Source organism: Callorhinus ursinus, unplaced genomic scaffold, assembly GCF_003265705.2.
Source record: "Callorhinus ursinus isolate GAN/ISIS: 27379988/994484 unplaced genomic scaffold, GSC_fseal_2.0 scaffold24, whole genome shotgun sequence".
Taxonomy (NCBI): Eukaryota; Metazoa; Chordata; class Mammalia; order Carnivora; family Otariidae; genus Callorhinus; species Callorhinus ursinus.
Window position 1 is genome coordinate 13,612,364 of NW_027397086.1, and position 13,703 is coordinate 13,626,066.

General features: G+C 46.6%; 1 protein-coding gene across 5 annotated transcripts in view; it reads left to right on the plus strand.

The window, feature by feature from the left end:
* The window catches only part of ASTN2 (astrotactin 2), an 899,232-nt gene that overhangs the window by 204,292 nt on the left and 681,237 nt on the right, over nucleotides 1-13,703 (plus strand). For all 5 annotated transcript variants that reach the window (XM_025888498.2, XM_073905829.1, XM_025888499.2 and 2 more), the window contains exon 3: nucleotides 4,121-4,505. In XM_025888498.2, coding sequence (XP_025744283.1) covers nucleotides 4,121-4,505 — 385 coding nt within the window. The remainder of the gene's footprint in view (nucleotides 1-4,120; nucleotides 4,506-13,703) is intronic.

Genomic DNA, 13,703 nt, shown 5'->3' on the forward strand with positions numbered 1-13,703 from the left:
CTTGGGACCCAATCCTGTGGATGAGAAAATTGTGATTGGGAGATACATTCCTTTGTCCAAGGTTGCCCAGCTTTTATGTGGTAGCATGGGAGTTGACGAGGTCTTTCTGACCCTTCGTCTTTCTGTGCCCCCAACTATGCTATACTATTCCAAGTATTGCTAAGCCCAATTTATAGGCAAGTGAGCTGAGGGTCCATAGGGGAATATGAGAAATTCAAGCCCAAACACAGTGAGTAACCTTGAATTCGGAACCTATTTACTGCCTGCTGGGGCCTGTCCACAGTGTCCTGTACTATGCTATGTTTTTAGGCTCTAGGAACACAGAGCTGCTCAGACCGGCTGCTTTAACATCACCTGAGCTGTTGCTGTGTTTAAGGTGAAGTCCCTTCAGCCTTTCAGGAGCCCAGCATGGGGACATTTGTCTCAGTAGGTCATTGGCACAGTAAACCCTCAAATACTGAGATTCTCCTTGGGCCAGATTTTTGCAGTGAAACTCTGATCTGTAACAGAAGCCACATGGTTGGTGGCTCAGCCGAAGCTGATGGAAGCTGAGGTTGGGGCCAGTAGGGAGGGCCAGAGCCACGGGCCTGGGATCCTATCAAATGGCAAAACCAGGCGTGAAAGAATCACTGGACCATTAAGCTAGAGGCGTGCTCAAGCTCAGCCCCCAACAACGTGGTGCAAGGGAGATGGGTGGTGTTCCTCTGCACCACCTTCTGGAAGTTTTCTATGCCGGAAATCTACACCTGGAATTGCCTAGGTGATGTGAGGAGGCACCTATGAGGCTGGGCAGGGGCGACTCAGGCCTTTGGTGTCCCTGTCCCTTCCCACTCCAAGCAGAACTACGGAGCCATGCTGAAGCTGGTGCGAAGCCCAGCTGCACTACCTTGCATAATGGACCCCCTGGCTCTGTGCCTCAGTTTTCTTACTTCACATAGGACAAAGATACCTCACGTGCACAGTTGTAAAAAGGTAAATGACAGAGCACCTGTGAGGTGTCTGGTCCAGATTGAGAAGGATTTGGGTCTCCAGACAAGTTTTGCAGAATAGGCATTGGGGTGCAGAAGGTCAAGCTGTTGATTCATTCATTCCTTCATTTGTTCATTTACATTAAATAGACCCTTGCTGATGCTGTTGATAGCAGCAATAGCTAACAATCTGTAAGCAATGGCCACATCCCCCACATGGCACCAAACACTCTACACACATCTTACTTAGCCTCACAGTGACCCAGTAAGCTGACACTGTGAATACTGCCCTATTTAACCAATCACAAAGCCAAGGCTCTGAAAGGAAAGTGACCTAGTCAAGGTCACATAGCCTCTACAGCGTAGAATCTGGACTAAAATTGTGTCACTCTGAGGCCAGCCCTTAGCCACTATGCCAGATACTGCTGGAGGGTGTCGGAGGCAAAGTGTGGGCCTTCCTGCCTTCCAGGAGCTGCTCGTCTGGATTTAGGAGCTGATCCAGGATTGCAGGGGTGACCAGGGAGGGCGGTTTGGAGGCAGTGCAGGCCGGGAGGGGCGGTCGTGGATGGAAGTGGACAGTTTGGTTAGGTCTTATCTTTCCCAGGTCATTGTTAATCCTGGGATCTGACCAGAGGGTCCAACCCTCATAAATGGGGTAGGCGGGAGGGGTTGAGAATGAAGGGCCCTGGACCAGGTAGGGCCTGACCCTCACAGCCAGTATAATGCCCAGAGGTTTGAAGATAGGCAAGGAGATTTCCCTAAGGATGTCAGTAACCTAAATGAAACACTTTGTGAAGAGCAGCTTTAAGGCGTGCCCCTCGAACCCCAGATCTTTCCCATTTTCTCCTCTCTCCGCTGCGGTCTGTGGGAACCATTATGCTGTCACAGAGCCGATGGCTATGCAATGAAGCCTTGTGTTCAGATCCCTGCTTTACCACATCCTGGCCTTCTGTACCCAGATGAACCTAGGATCAAAACCTGTGTGACTTCAGGCAAATTACTTAACCTCTCTGAACGGCCTTTTCCTCATCTCATCAGTAGAACAGACACTACAATCCCATCACATAGGGTTGTCATGAAGATCAAATAGCATGGAGTAAGGTAGTAAGGAGAGGGCCTGCTATTGTTTCAGCAAGTGTTCTTCTGCCTCCTTTCTCTCTCCACTGTCCTTGCTGTTACCTCTTTCCTTCATACTCCTCCCTCCCTTCCTCTGTCTCCTCCCTTTCTTCTCTGTGGTGGAAAAACTGACAAGTAATACCCTGTCAGAAGAGACTTCTAGACACAGAGCAATCGTTATTGTATGTTCTGTGGAGGGAAAAAGGATCTATTCTTGTTTTGGGGGGCTCCAAGGGCCATGAACCATGCGCATGCACCTATTTTATATGTATTTGACAGCACACACACACACACACACACACACACACACACACAGACATGCACATACTTATAGATTTATTGGATTTGTATACTTGTGCTTTAGTTCTGACATTCGGAGGAAGCTTCCTGGGCATTCCACAGCCACTCACTGCTGAAGTCAAGGCAGGGCGGCTGGCTGTACCTGCATGCCTGGGCACCTCTTAGCACATTTTCCCACCCACTCCCCACCCGCCGTGGAGGTGATGAATTCCAGCTTACTGACCTGAGGGCCTTGCGTAAAGAACATGACAGCTTTCTGGTGTAGGCAGCAGGATAGCAGATTATTTTAGTAAATAGCATTCTTCCTGGCCTAAGCAAGTATGTCTAACAGAAGTCACAGCTAGAAACGAGGCTCAGCTTTTGCTCTGTTGCTCACCATGAGTTTCTGGGTTTCTTGATTTCAGCCCCCTCTCCCCCCGATAGAGGGCAATCCTTCCCAACCCTGGAGATTACCCCCAGGGACTCAACACAGCAAACTCCAGTCCCCCAACCACAAAGCACTATCTGTAAGGAAGAAAAGCAAGGTAACTAAGGGGGGCTACTCGGTTCACTGAAGATGTTTCTGGCACAGAGTGAATAAAATGGAATGAGGAGAATGCCTACCTATCACCTCCAGCCCTCAGCAGGTGCCATGGGGGATGCAGACATGTTTGTAAGTAATCCTGCTCTTACAGAACTCACAGAAAGGTTATTTCATGAGTCTCATGAATCATGTAACATATGTTCATACATTGTAAATTGTTCCAAGGTAAAGTATGGGAGGCCGACTCAATTGAATATTTGCCAGTGGGATGTATTAGAGAAAAATAAGCTTCAGTTTACCTTAATGTTCTGATTAAAAGAGCCCTAGAAAGACATGGTTTTTTTTTTCATTTAGTCATTTAACAAATATTTATGAAGCACCTATTTTGTCTCAGACCCCCTATTGGGAGCCACGTATTAGCAGACTAGTGTTTCTGGGACACCTGGGTGGTTCAGTCGGTTAAGCGTCTGCCTTCAGCTCAGGTCATAATCCTGGGCTCCTGGGATCGAGCCCCTTGTCAGGCTCCCTGCTCAGCGGGGAGCCTGCTTCTCCCTTTCTCTCTGACTCTCCCCCTGCTCATGCTCTCCCTTTCTCTTTTTCAAATAAATAAGTAAAGTCTTTAATTAAAAAAAGATTAGTGTTTCTGATAATGAAGGAAATACAGACTGTGCAGAAATTATGTTTGACCTTATAATGTTGTCTCATATTTGCAGCAGGTTGGAAAAAATACTACCATCTCTTGAACCCTCAGTGGATTCATTCTAGAGATGAGGAAGCAAAGCTGAGAGAGCAAATGTCCTGGGGTCACTCAGCTGATGGGAGGCAGAGTTGAAATTCAGACACGCACCTGTGTGAAGCTATGGCCCTTAACTCTTCCAGCATTTAGTTGTCTGCGTTGCTCTGACATGACCATTATCCATCTCATTTGCTCCTCGTGGCAACCTAATGAAGAAGGGAGGGCAGGGATTCTTACTCATCCTTATACACATGAAAAACAAAGCTCTGAGAAGTCAAGCAGTTGGCCCAAGGTCACACAGTTGGTTTGTGGGTGAGAAAGTTTTGGAATCAGCATCTCTCTGGTTTTAAAGCTGCGGCTGTCGGTTCCTGAGTCTTTATGAGCCACACCCAGGGATCTGGGCAGGAAACCCCTCTCTGGCACTCTAGACCAAAGAACGGTGGCCCATTCACTTGTCCTTCTTCCCTTCTGCTCCAGGGTGGCCTCATTGCACTGCTGCTTCTGCTGCTGGTGTTCACGGTGGCTCTGTACGCTCAGCGGCGTTGGCAGAAGCGCCACCGCATCCCCCAGAAGAGCGCGAGCACGGAAGCCACCCATGAGATTCACTACATCCCATCAGTGCTGCTGGGGCCCCAGGCCCGGGAAAGCTTCCGTTCCTCTCGGCTGCAGGCTCACACTTCTGTCATTGGTGTGCCCATCCGGGAAACCCCCATCCTGGATGACTATGACTATGAAGAGGATGAGGACCTACCCCGGCGGGCCAACCACATCTCCCGGGAAGATGAGTTTGGCAGCCAAGGGACGCACACCCTGGACAGTCTGGGCCGGCCTGGAGAAGAGAAGGGGGACTTTGAGAAGAAAGGTGAGTCTTCCTTGTTGCATCCCACCTTCCAGGGGGCCTTTTGGGGAGCTGGGAAGAGGCAGGGAAGCTGGGCGGTTGGGGACGCAGGTGGTGTCTTCTGGGCTAAGCCATTCTGGATTTATGGCCAGTCTCTCTGCTGGGTTATCCGAGTTTGTCCTCTCCAGCTCTTCGGTAGTGGTGGGAGAAAGAAGAAAAAAAAGCCAGAGTTCTTGGAGTTCTGAGGAGCATCAGAAGTTATGTAGTTCAATATCCCTCCATTGTCTCTTGATTACCTCCCTTGATGGCCTTCTTACTACTCAGATGAGAGAATCCATCTCGTTTTCAGACACTGCTGTTAGAAAATTTTTCCATAGATTGAGTTGAAATCTGTTTCCCTGGCCCTTCACATCCACAAAGAAAATGAATCTGATCTTCCTTCTCTAAGGCAGCTCTTGGAAAATTTGACAAGAGAAAAAAAAGACATCCTGTAACTTCTGGAAATCAACCTAAATAATCCCAGTTTCTTCAGCTAGACTCATGTGACGTAGTTTTCAGACATTTCACCATTCCGGTCACTGTCCTCTAGATGGAGAGTCTAATTTTTCATGTCTTAGAATGTCACACCAGAACTAACACCCCTCTGCCTCAAGGCGGGAATGTTCCTGTGCTAAGCAAAATGGGACTTTCACCTCCCTTTTCCCAGCTGTTATGCTTCTGTTGATGTAGCTTGAGATCATGTTTCGTGCCACGATCGCCGGTTCATATTGGGCTTTTTGATGACTGAAACCTGTCACCCTTTTTCATAGGGCTGTTGCGAAGATCCATTTCCCAGAAGTTGGTGGACAATGGATTATTTGGACATAAGCACAGAGTGTGTTCATATTTGTCTTTATTAAGTGTCTGTGGCACCAGCTTGTTTATAGATGGAATTTGGCTCTTGTCCTATAAATGCTGCAAAAAAAAAATGCATTTTCCTCCTCATTGTCTTTGGGATGTGGGTGATAACGATGGGTTAAAGGCTTGGCCTGGAGACCCCCATTCTGACACTGACCCACTCCTTTTGTGAATTGAGAGAAACCCTTGCTGCTTGGGCCAGTCCTGGAGCTCTGAGCTCTACATCTTACTTCTTTGCTTCTGAGATCCTTACTCTTGGACCCATCTTGGACCAATAAGGGGTTTTCTTAAAAGGAGACATTTTTGTCAAGCCTAGAAACCCACATTGGGGTGACAGTGACACAGGCTACAGTGCAGATTTTGGAGTCACCTGGACCTGGGTTCAAATCCTGCCTCCTTTATTTACTGGGTGACCTTGGAAAAACAGGAATTCAACCCTCTGGGTCTCAGTTTCCTCACCGAAGGGTTCTGGAAGGATTCAATATAACAATAAAATGTGTGCAAAATGCCTGCCCCAGATCCTCGTATGTGTCAGGTGTCGGATACCCGAGAGCTGTGTTTGTAGACTTTAAAGCCCTGGTCTTAGCTGGGCTTCCTGAATGTCCTTAATCCACATCCAGTATTCACCTCCAGTCTTCTTTTATGTTCCAGCCACCATGATCTGGGATATTTCCCTTGTCTTCCATGGTCACTCCTGTCTTTGAACTGTTGGTTTCCGGACATCCCCCCACCCTCTGCCCAAGCAGTGGAGATGAGCGGATTGCACTGAACCCCACTCCTGGGTTCACTGGTGCCATGTCCTTGGGCAACCCTCTTCACCATCCCTGCAAGGCCATGCCTTTACCCCACCTGTTTTCATCTGACCCACAGTATTTTTTTTTTAATGTTCTGCCTCAGCTTTAAAACAAAGTAAAATTTGAAATAACACAAAACCCTTCACTTAGTCCTGGATCCAGCCCCGCTTAAATCCGATAAGGATGGAAGAGGGAGAAATCCAAGCAAGAGGAAGTGGAGGGCATGCTTTTCCTGACTCCACACAGTGTTCTGGTCACCCTGACCTTGGGGAGGTGACTGCTAGGGGCTGTTCTTGCAGCATTATGGTCCCTGAGCACCTGGTCCTCCTTGTGTAGACGCGAGAGGGATGGTTCCACTGGCAGATTGCAGAAGATTTCACAGCAGCTCAGCCCCGATGAGTACTCTGTTGCTTCTGTTGGAGCCTTGGGAGAGAACCATGAGGCGCTCTCTTTTGTGGGGTGACCTGGGACCGGCTGTGGGTTTTGTCAAGAGGGAACAACTCTTCAGAGGCTGGGCAACCCATAGAAAAGTAATCCCCCAGCCTTTTTGAAATTATATTGCCAAAAGCTAATCCCATCTGCACCTTTCCCACTTAGATTTTGCCTATCAGTTCAAACTTTTTCTCCATTCTCAAGCTTTGTCAGCCTGCTTTTCAGCTTGGACTTGCAAATAATAGAGGGGACAGTCTGGAGAGCAGAGGGAGAAAGTTTCATTACCAAGGGGCCACCACTTGGGTTTCCAGACCCCAAGAGCATTGTCCTGAGCAGGTTTGACGTTCAGCTGATACACACCTGTGTGGCCAGACCCTTTGTTAAATACTGAACTTCTTCTGTGTCGGTTGGTAAGTAGCTCGCTGTCCTGAGCTCTCCCAGTGCCTTCCTACTTCCTGGCCATCCCAGCCCCTCCCCAAGAACCCTCCTGAAGCTACCACTCTCTAGGAACAAGGTGGCTTTAGGGTACTTCTCCAGGATTATGGCTGGCATCCTGTCTTACTAGTTGGAGCCTATGCCTTAGAAGTTCTCAGGTATTTTGAATATCACTGCTGAATATCACCTTAGCACGTTGCTGCGGATTTAAGCATGCCAGTGTATGAATGCTCGGTGCTGTGTTTGGCACATAGCAGAAACTTGATGCATTTTAATTCCAATTTTCCTTATCCATCCTTAAATTTATGTTTCCCTGTCCTGAATATTACACATGAAAGCTCGAGGAAATTAAAATAACAAATTTATCACTTTATCAAGGGAAAGCGTGGGGGATGGCTGAATGGATATTGGGTTTTCTTACTTTTGTTTTATTATTGTGAAAAAAATGCATGCTGTTTGTAATTGAAGGAAGAGAAGGAAGGAGAGAATGGGAAATAGAAATAGAGACAGAGACCTTTATTTAGCTATCTATCTGCTGTTCTGGGAGCTTTCCCTGAATTATGTCATTTACACCTCACAATAACCCTGTGAGTTGGGTACTAATTTCGTTTCCATTCTACAGCGCAAGAGACTAAGGCAAAGAGGGGCTGAGTAACCTGTCCAGGGTCACACAGCTGGAAAGTGGCTGAGCCAGGTTGCAGCTCCAGCACAAGAGCGGTCATGGTAGGGGCAGAGCTGGGGAGTGAACAGCCCACCCCACACTGCGGGTCATGGTCTGGGGAAGGCACCGAGCTCGGACAATCGCAGGGATAGCTAAAGCATAGCAACCATGAACTTGCTTCATCCACAAACTGGGGAAGAAAAATAGGTAATTAACATCTGTTCTCAGAGGCAGGAAGCTGCTACACAATAATTCTGAGCTTCTAAATTGGCTTTTAGAAGGGACTTTGCAACAGGGAGACCGGGTTTTTGTTTTTTTTTTTTTAGTGTTTTGAGAGGTTCCCAGGAGTATAGGAGAGTTGTGTTGGTGTTAATAGAGCATTCTAGGGTGACAGAGACCTGGAAAGCTGTTTATTAACTCACCTTTCTGACACCCCTGGTGGATGCCATGTAAATGTCATCATTTTGTAGCGCTCTCTAAATTTTCAGAGCTCTTTGTACGCAATAGCTCATTCAAATGCCTTGGTGTTCAAACTTCTTCACACAGAGGCTCTAGCCTAAGCTTCTAGCCCCCTCTGCTTCACCCTTGCACAGCCATTTCCTCTTCCAGCCACATCAGTCTTCCTGGCATCCCCCAAACACCTTATCTTCACAAGTCTTCAATTCTATGCCTATCCTCATTCATCCGTTCTTCCGGCTGCAGCGACTCTGTTATGTTCATAGCGCGTTCATGCTGAAAGTTTTTCCAGGGCTCTCACTGCTGTTAAACTCAGCCCCTATACTCTAGCCAATGGCCTCCTCTCTGTTCTTCATGCTTGCTGAGCTTCTTTCACCACAGGCCCTTTGCATATGCCACGATTATCTTTGCCTGGAAAAATCCCCCTCTTTCTTTCCCCAGTCTGTCATGGCTGACTCCTTCTGGTCATTCTGGCATCAGCTTAAATCCCACCTCATCAGACAAAGCTCTTTTCTCATGTGAGTTCTGTTCTTTTACCTTCTATCAATTCCCCTGTTTATTTTTTTAATTATTTATATTTATTTATTAAATATTTTAATTTTCTCAACAGATTCAGAGTTCCATGAGATCACGGACCAGGTCCGTTTGGTTTGTTCTGTGCCTACTGGAGCATCTGACATGTAATAGGTGTTGGGTCAGTAGATGGAGGAATGAATAAATTAATGAATGGAGAGAGATGGCTATCTCTTTGCCTCTCCACAAACTGGTAACTCTGCATGGACTCCTTACTAACCTTTTTCTGAACCAGACAAACCTTGTTTAGTATTTTTTTTTAAAAATTATGTATTTATTTGAGAGAGAAAGGTGGCGGGGAGGGGGAAAGGGAGAGGGACAAGTAGACTCAGCACTGAGCCCAGAGCCCGAAGTGGGGCTCGATCCCACAACCCTGAGACCATGACCTGAGCCAAAACCAAGAATCGGATGCTCAACCAATTGAGCCACCCAGGCACCCCTGTTTAGCATTTTAAATCAATGTCCCACCCATCTCATAAGGAGGAAATCACCTTTACTGAAATTTGGAGATCATCTCAGCTATACAAACTAAAAGTAGTGAAGCCAGAATTTGAAACCCAGCAAACCCCAGCCTGCTCTGAAGACAACACCACATGCATTAATCCTGTCCATTTATTTGAGCAGGAGAGGCAAGGCTTGGGCTTAGATGCTAGCAAGCCAAGTCTCTTAGAGCTGTGTTTATCAAAAATATTGAACACCAGCCACAGGGAGAAAAAGATTTTGCACTGAGGCCAGACACATACACACGCACACGTGTGGGAACCTGTGTGTTGTGTGTATGTCTCTAAAATAAATTTTGCAAAAGAATACTTACCTTTATTATATGTGGCATGCTCTGATAGTTTCCGTTCTTTTTGTGTCATCTTTTAAATGCTGGTATGAACCACCGAACTGGTTTCAGTTTATGAGTGGGTCTTGACGTGAATTTCAAGTTCTCCTAAGCCTCAGAGAAGGTCTGTTGTACTGGGAGACCCCCAGGGGGACAGATCACTGGTCACTGGATCTGTGATAACTTCCTGAACGTGCTCCTTGCCAGGAGATCTGAAGGGGGAGGATAATTCAGGGGACTCAAGGTGAAGTTTGAGTGGAGGAACAGGGAATGGTACATGAGACAGTCGTGGTCCATGTAGGGCTTTATGTCTTACTCCTGCAGTCCCCATGGTCAATCCACTGGTGTGTTTTACCCCACTCTGTGACCCTCTGTTCCCATTGTCTGTCTGCTTTCTTTTGAAACTACTCAGCTGTTCCTCCCAAAGGACCCTTCATGTGTCCTGCATATTCTTTCCTTAGCAGATACTCTCATCCATCCCTGACCACCCAGAAATTTCTCCCGTTGTGCTCACTGCTGGGAAAACACCACCCATCCTTGAAACCACACGGCTCCACACATTACTCTTCCTAGGTGTCTCGGAGCCCCAGAGGGACATTCTCCAAGAGCCTGAGGAAACTCACTCCCAAGCATCAGCTCCCATTTGATAGCGTGTTGCCAGAGCTCCCTGGGGCCAGAGGAAAGCAGCATGGGCTGGATTGCTTTCCCCAGAACTGGATGGCTTTTTACTGTTCATACATTGGGGTTCCACACAAGATTTTTTTTGAAAGTTAGATTCTTTAGCATAAAAAGAAAAAAATGTTTGGGATATGACTTTCTCACACCCAACTGCCTCTGACTCCCTTCTCCTTATTGAAAATACTTTTTGGAGTCTGCATTGCCAAATGTCCCAAAGCCTATTTGGTGTAATTTCTGTCTTCTCTACACCTTTGTTGGTTGATGCAGAAGGAAACGGGCTGACACTTGAGTCCCTGCATCATCTTCTGGGTGCACCTGTCCCTCACTACTCAGTCATTCATTCACTCATTCATTCAGCTGCTTAAGAGATGTTTACTGAGCACCTACTATGTGCAAGGCAGTACATTTAATGAAGAAGAGACAGAGCATAATGGGAAATGGTTTTCTAGAAGCTCACGGTTTAAAGGGGTATAAAACAGTAATAGCCGCTTAATTTTATATAGTCCTTTAACATTTATAGAATGGCTTCATAAACATTATACGATACTCTGTGTGTTACCAAACCCTTCTGAGAGACAAAGAACCTTACAGGGCTCAGAGAAATTAAATCACTCCACCCACCCCACCCCACCCAAACGACAAAGAGTGAGTTTGGGGGTAAATTCCTCCTTAAACCCACATCTCTTGAGCTCAAGTTCATAGCTCTCTCTGTCTGGCCATACTGTATTTATTTCTGCAGCATGCTGAATGTCACTTGGGAAACAACTTGTTACATCTACTCTGCCTTCCCCTTCATCATCTTGAACATTGAAACTCCTCATCTTTGGATGTATTCAAACAAGACTGGGGAGCCCTTGGCCGCAGATGGTGCAGCAGGCTTAGAGATGAGACACAATTAGTAATTCCTTCCAGTTCCTAGACTGTAAAATTTGAACTTAATCTGTTTCCATTCTGTTTTCCTGTTTGGACTTCTTAGAAAACAAAGGGGGGCAAGATCTGTATTTGAATAAATAGGCTCCATAGAACTAGCCAGCCTGGCAAGTATCCAGAATTGAGAAGTTCTTTCTTTTTTTTCTTTTCCTTTTAACCCTAATGGCTACTTGTATAATGGGAGAACACGCATTTTCTCTCCAATTAATGTTCAAACATAGTAAAGTTAACAGGACTGCAGACAACCAGACCCCGACTCTTCAGCAAAGCTGTGTGTGCTTTGATGTGTGCGTCCCCCGCCTCCTTAACACTGGTCCTGGTGCCTCAATGTCGAGGCTGGGCACAGCGGGCGGGAGCCGACCCTCTGACAGACAGGAGCTCGGCATCCCCAGACAGCTGTCCTCTGAGCTGTCTCCGCACTCTCTAAAATAAGATATAGACAGAGATTTGTCATGGAATCACAAACAGGAATGTCACCAAAGCTGTCACCAGAGCCCCTTAAAATGTCACTTCCCAGCATTAATTGCCATGATAGCAAAACAAACGGGCGTTCTCTGAACATTTGTGCTTCCTGCTCCTCCCTCATGATTCTTTCCCCGGGTCCCTGTCTCCTTTCTCCCTTCTCCCCCGGAGTCCCCCTCCTCCTCGTCTCCAGGGACGCTCTGGGCCTTCTGACTTGATTAGACTGAGCCCCAGAGAGGCAGCCCCACCACACACTGACAGATGAGGGTGAAGGAGCTTTGATAAATGTCAGGGGCTGAAGAGACTGTTCCCTGACTGATCAGAGCTGGAGCAATTTCCCAGCAGACAGGGGACTCTGTACCTCCCTCAAAGTAGCTGGACATCACCCAGCGGGGGGCTGACTTTCACAAAGAGGGTCCAGGCCACTCTGGCTTGCCGTCTCCTCCGGGGACCCAGCCAGCTTCTGGCTCCCCTGTGCTCGTCCACCCCAGCGGATGCAGTCAATCGCCGTCCACATCCACACATACAGTCAGTTTTTATTTTCCTAATATTTCCTATTTATAGAAGTGTGTAAGCTCATTGCAGAAAACTTTTTAAAAAGCGTCAATTAGCAGTTTTTCATAATGCCCCCTCAATAGCCATAGTAACTGTTTACAGCGGTTTCATATTTTTTTCTCTTCTCCTCTTTTACATAGCGGAAGTCGAAAATCTATTATTTTATATCTTACATTTTTATGAAATGGTATGTCATAATATTTCAACATGCTTATCATTCCATCTTATAACTGTCTCATAGCTTATTTATTGGTGAACATTTCAGTTGCTTCCTTTTTATTTTGTGTTCATTAGCAACAAACATTTTGGGGCTTTATATTGGTTTTCACTATTTTTATATTCTCAGGATATATTCCCAGGAGTGGAATTACAGGGTCAAATGATCTGACTGTTTTAAAGTTCTTAATACATGTTTAGCTCAATACCCCTGTGTCATAAAGTCTCAGTAAAAATTTGTTAAATAAGGTAACATTTGTTGATTTATTTTTTAGATGATTTTATTTATTTCTTTGAGAGAGAGTCAGAGAGAGCCTGAGCAGGGGAGGGAGAGACTAGCAGACTCCTCACTGAGTGGGGATCCTGATGCAGGGCTCGGTCCCAGGACCCTGAGATCAGGACCTGAGCCAAAGTCAGACATTTAACCAGCTGAGCCACCCAGGTTCCCCTTTTAATCTATTTAGTAAGCTGTTTGCATATTTGAGGAAAGAACTTTTCAGGCAGGGTGAATAGCAAGTGCAAAGGCCCTGTGGCATCACTGTGCTGGCAGTGTTCAAGGAATAGGAAGAAGCAGTATGGGGAAGAGAGCAGTAGAATAAATTGGGTCACAGAGATGCTGAAAAGAAGGTCATGTAGGGCCTGGTAGGTAAGGATATTGGCTTTTGCTGTGAGATGAGGAGCCATTGGAAGATAGGGAATTGTTTCTTACAAAGGTGTTAAGCAATTGGAGTCAAGATGAGAAGGAGGGGTTTAGGTGGAGATGACATTCAGAAGGGATGATGCTGGGGAGACTGGAGAATAGAGGTTGCTTTTGGGGCATGCAACAGGGTAGAATTCGGCCCCCAGATATCTTTCTTTTGTTTTGTTTTGTTTGCATACAGAGTATGTTTTACATTTTTCAATTAAGTTATCAATCTTTATAAATCAGGACGTTTCGCATCACAATGCACATTTCTGCCTCCTTTGATTATTGGAGAATCTGGGACATCTAGGTCTTCCAGCATGTGGCAGGAAGGGCTGTTTTCCCTGTTCCAATTCAGGTGCCCCCTGACCCTCTTCCTTAGCAGAGGTCCTCCCTGGCCCCTGCGGGCTCTTGAACTCAGGCGTTCCCCCAGAGGAAGGGGACATTGAGATTGACCTCGTAGTCCGAGCCATGGGAACAGAGCGGCCCACGGGAATGGTAAATTTGCCTCCTATTTGTATCAAGATGGGAGGATATGAGGATCTCTGGGACCTTCTGGAGGGAGTGTACCTCCACTCCCCATTAGTAAGGGAGAAATGATGCCCAGTTTGGTAGCAGGACA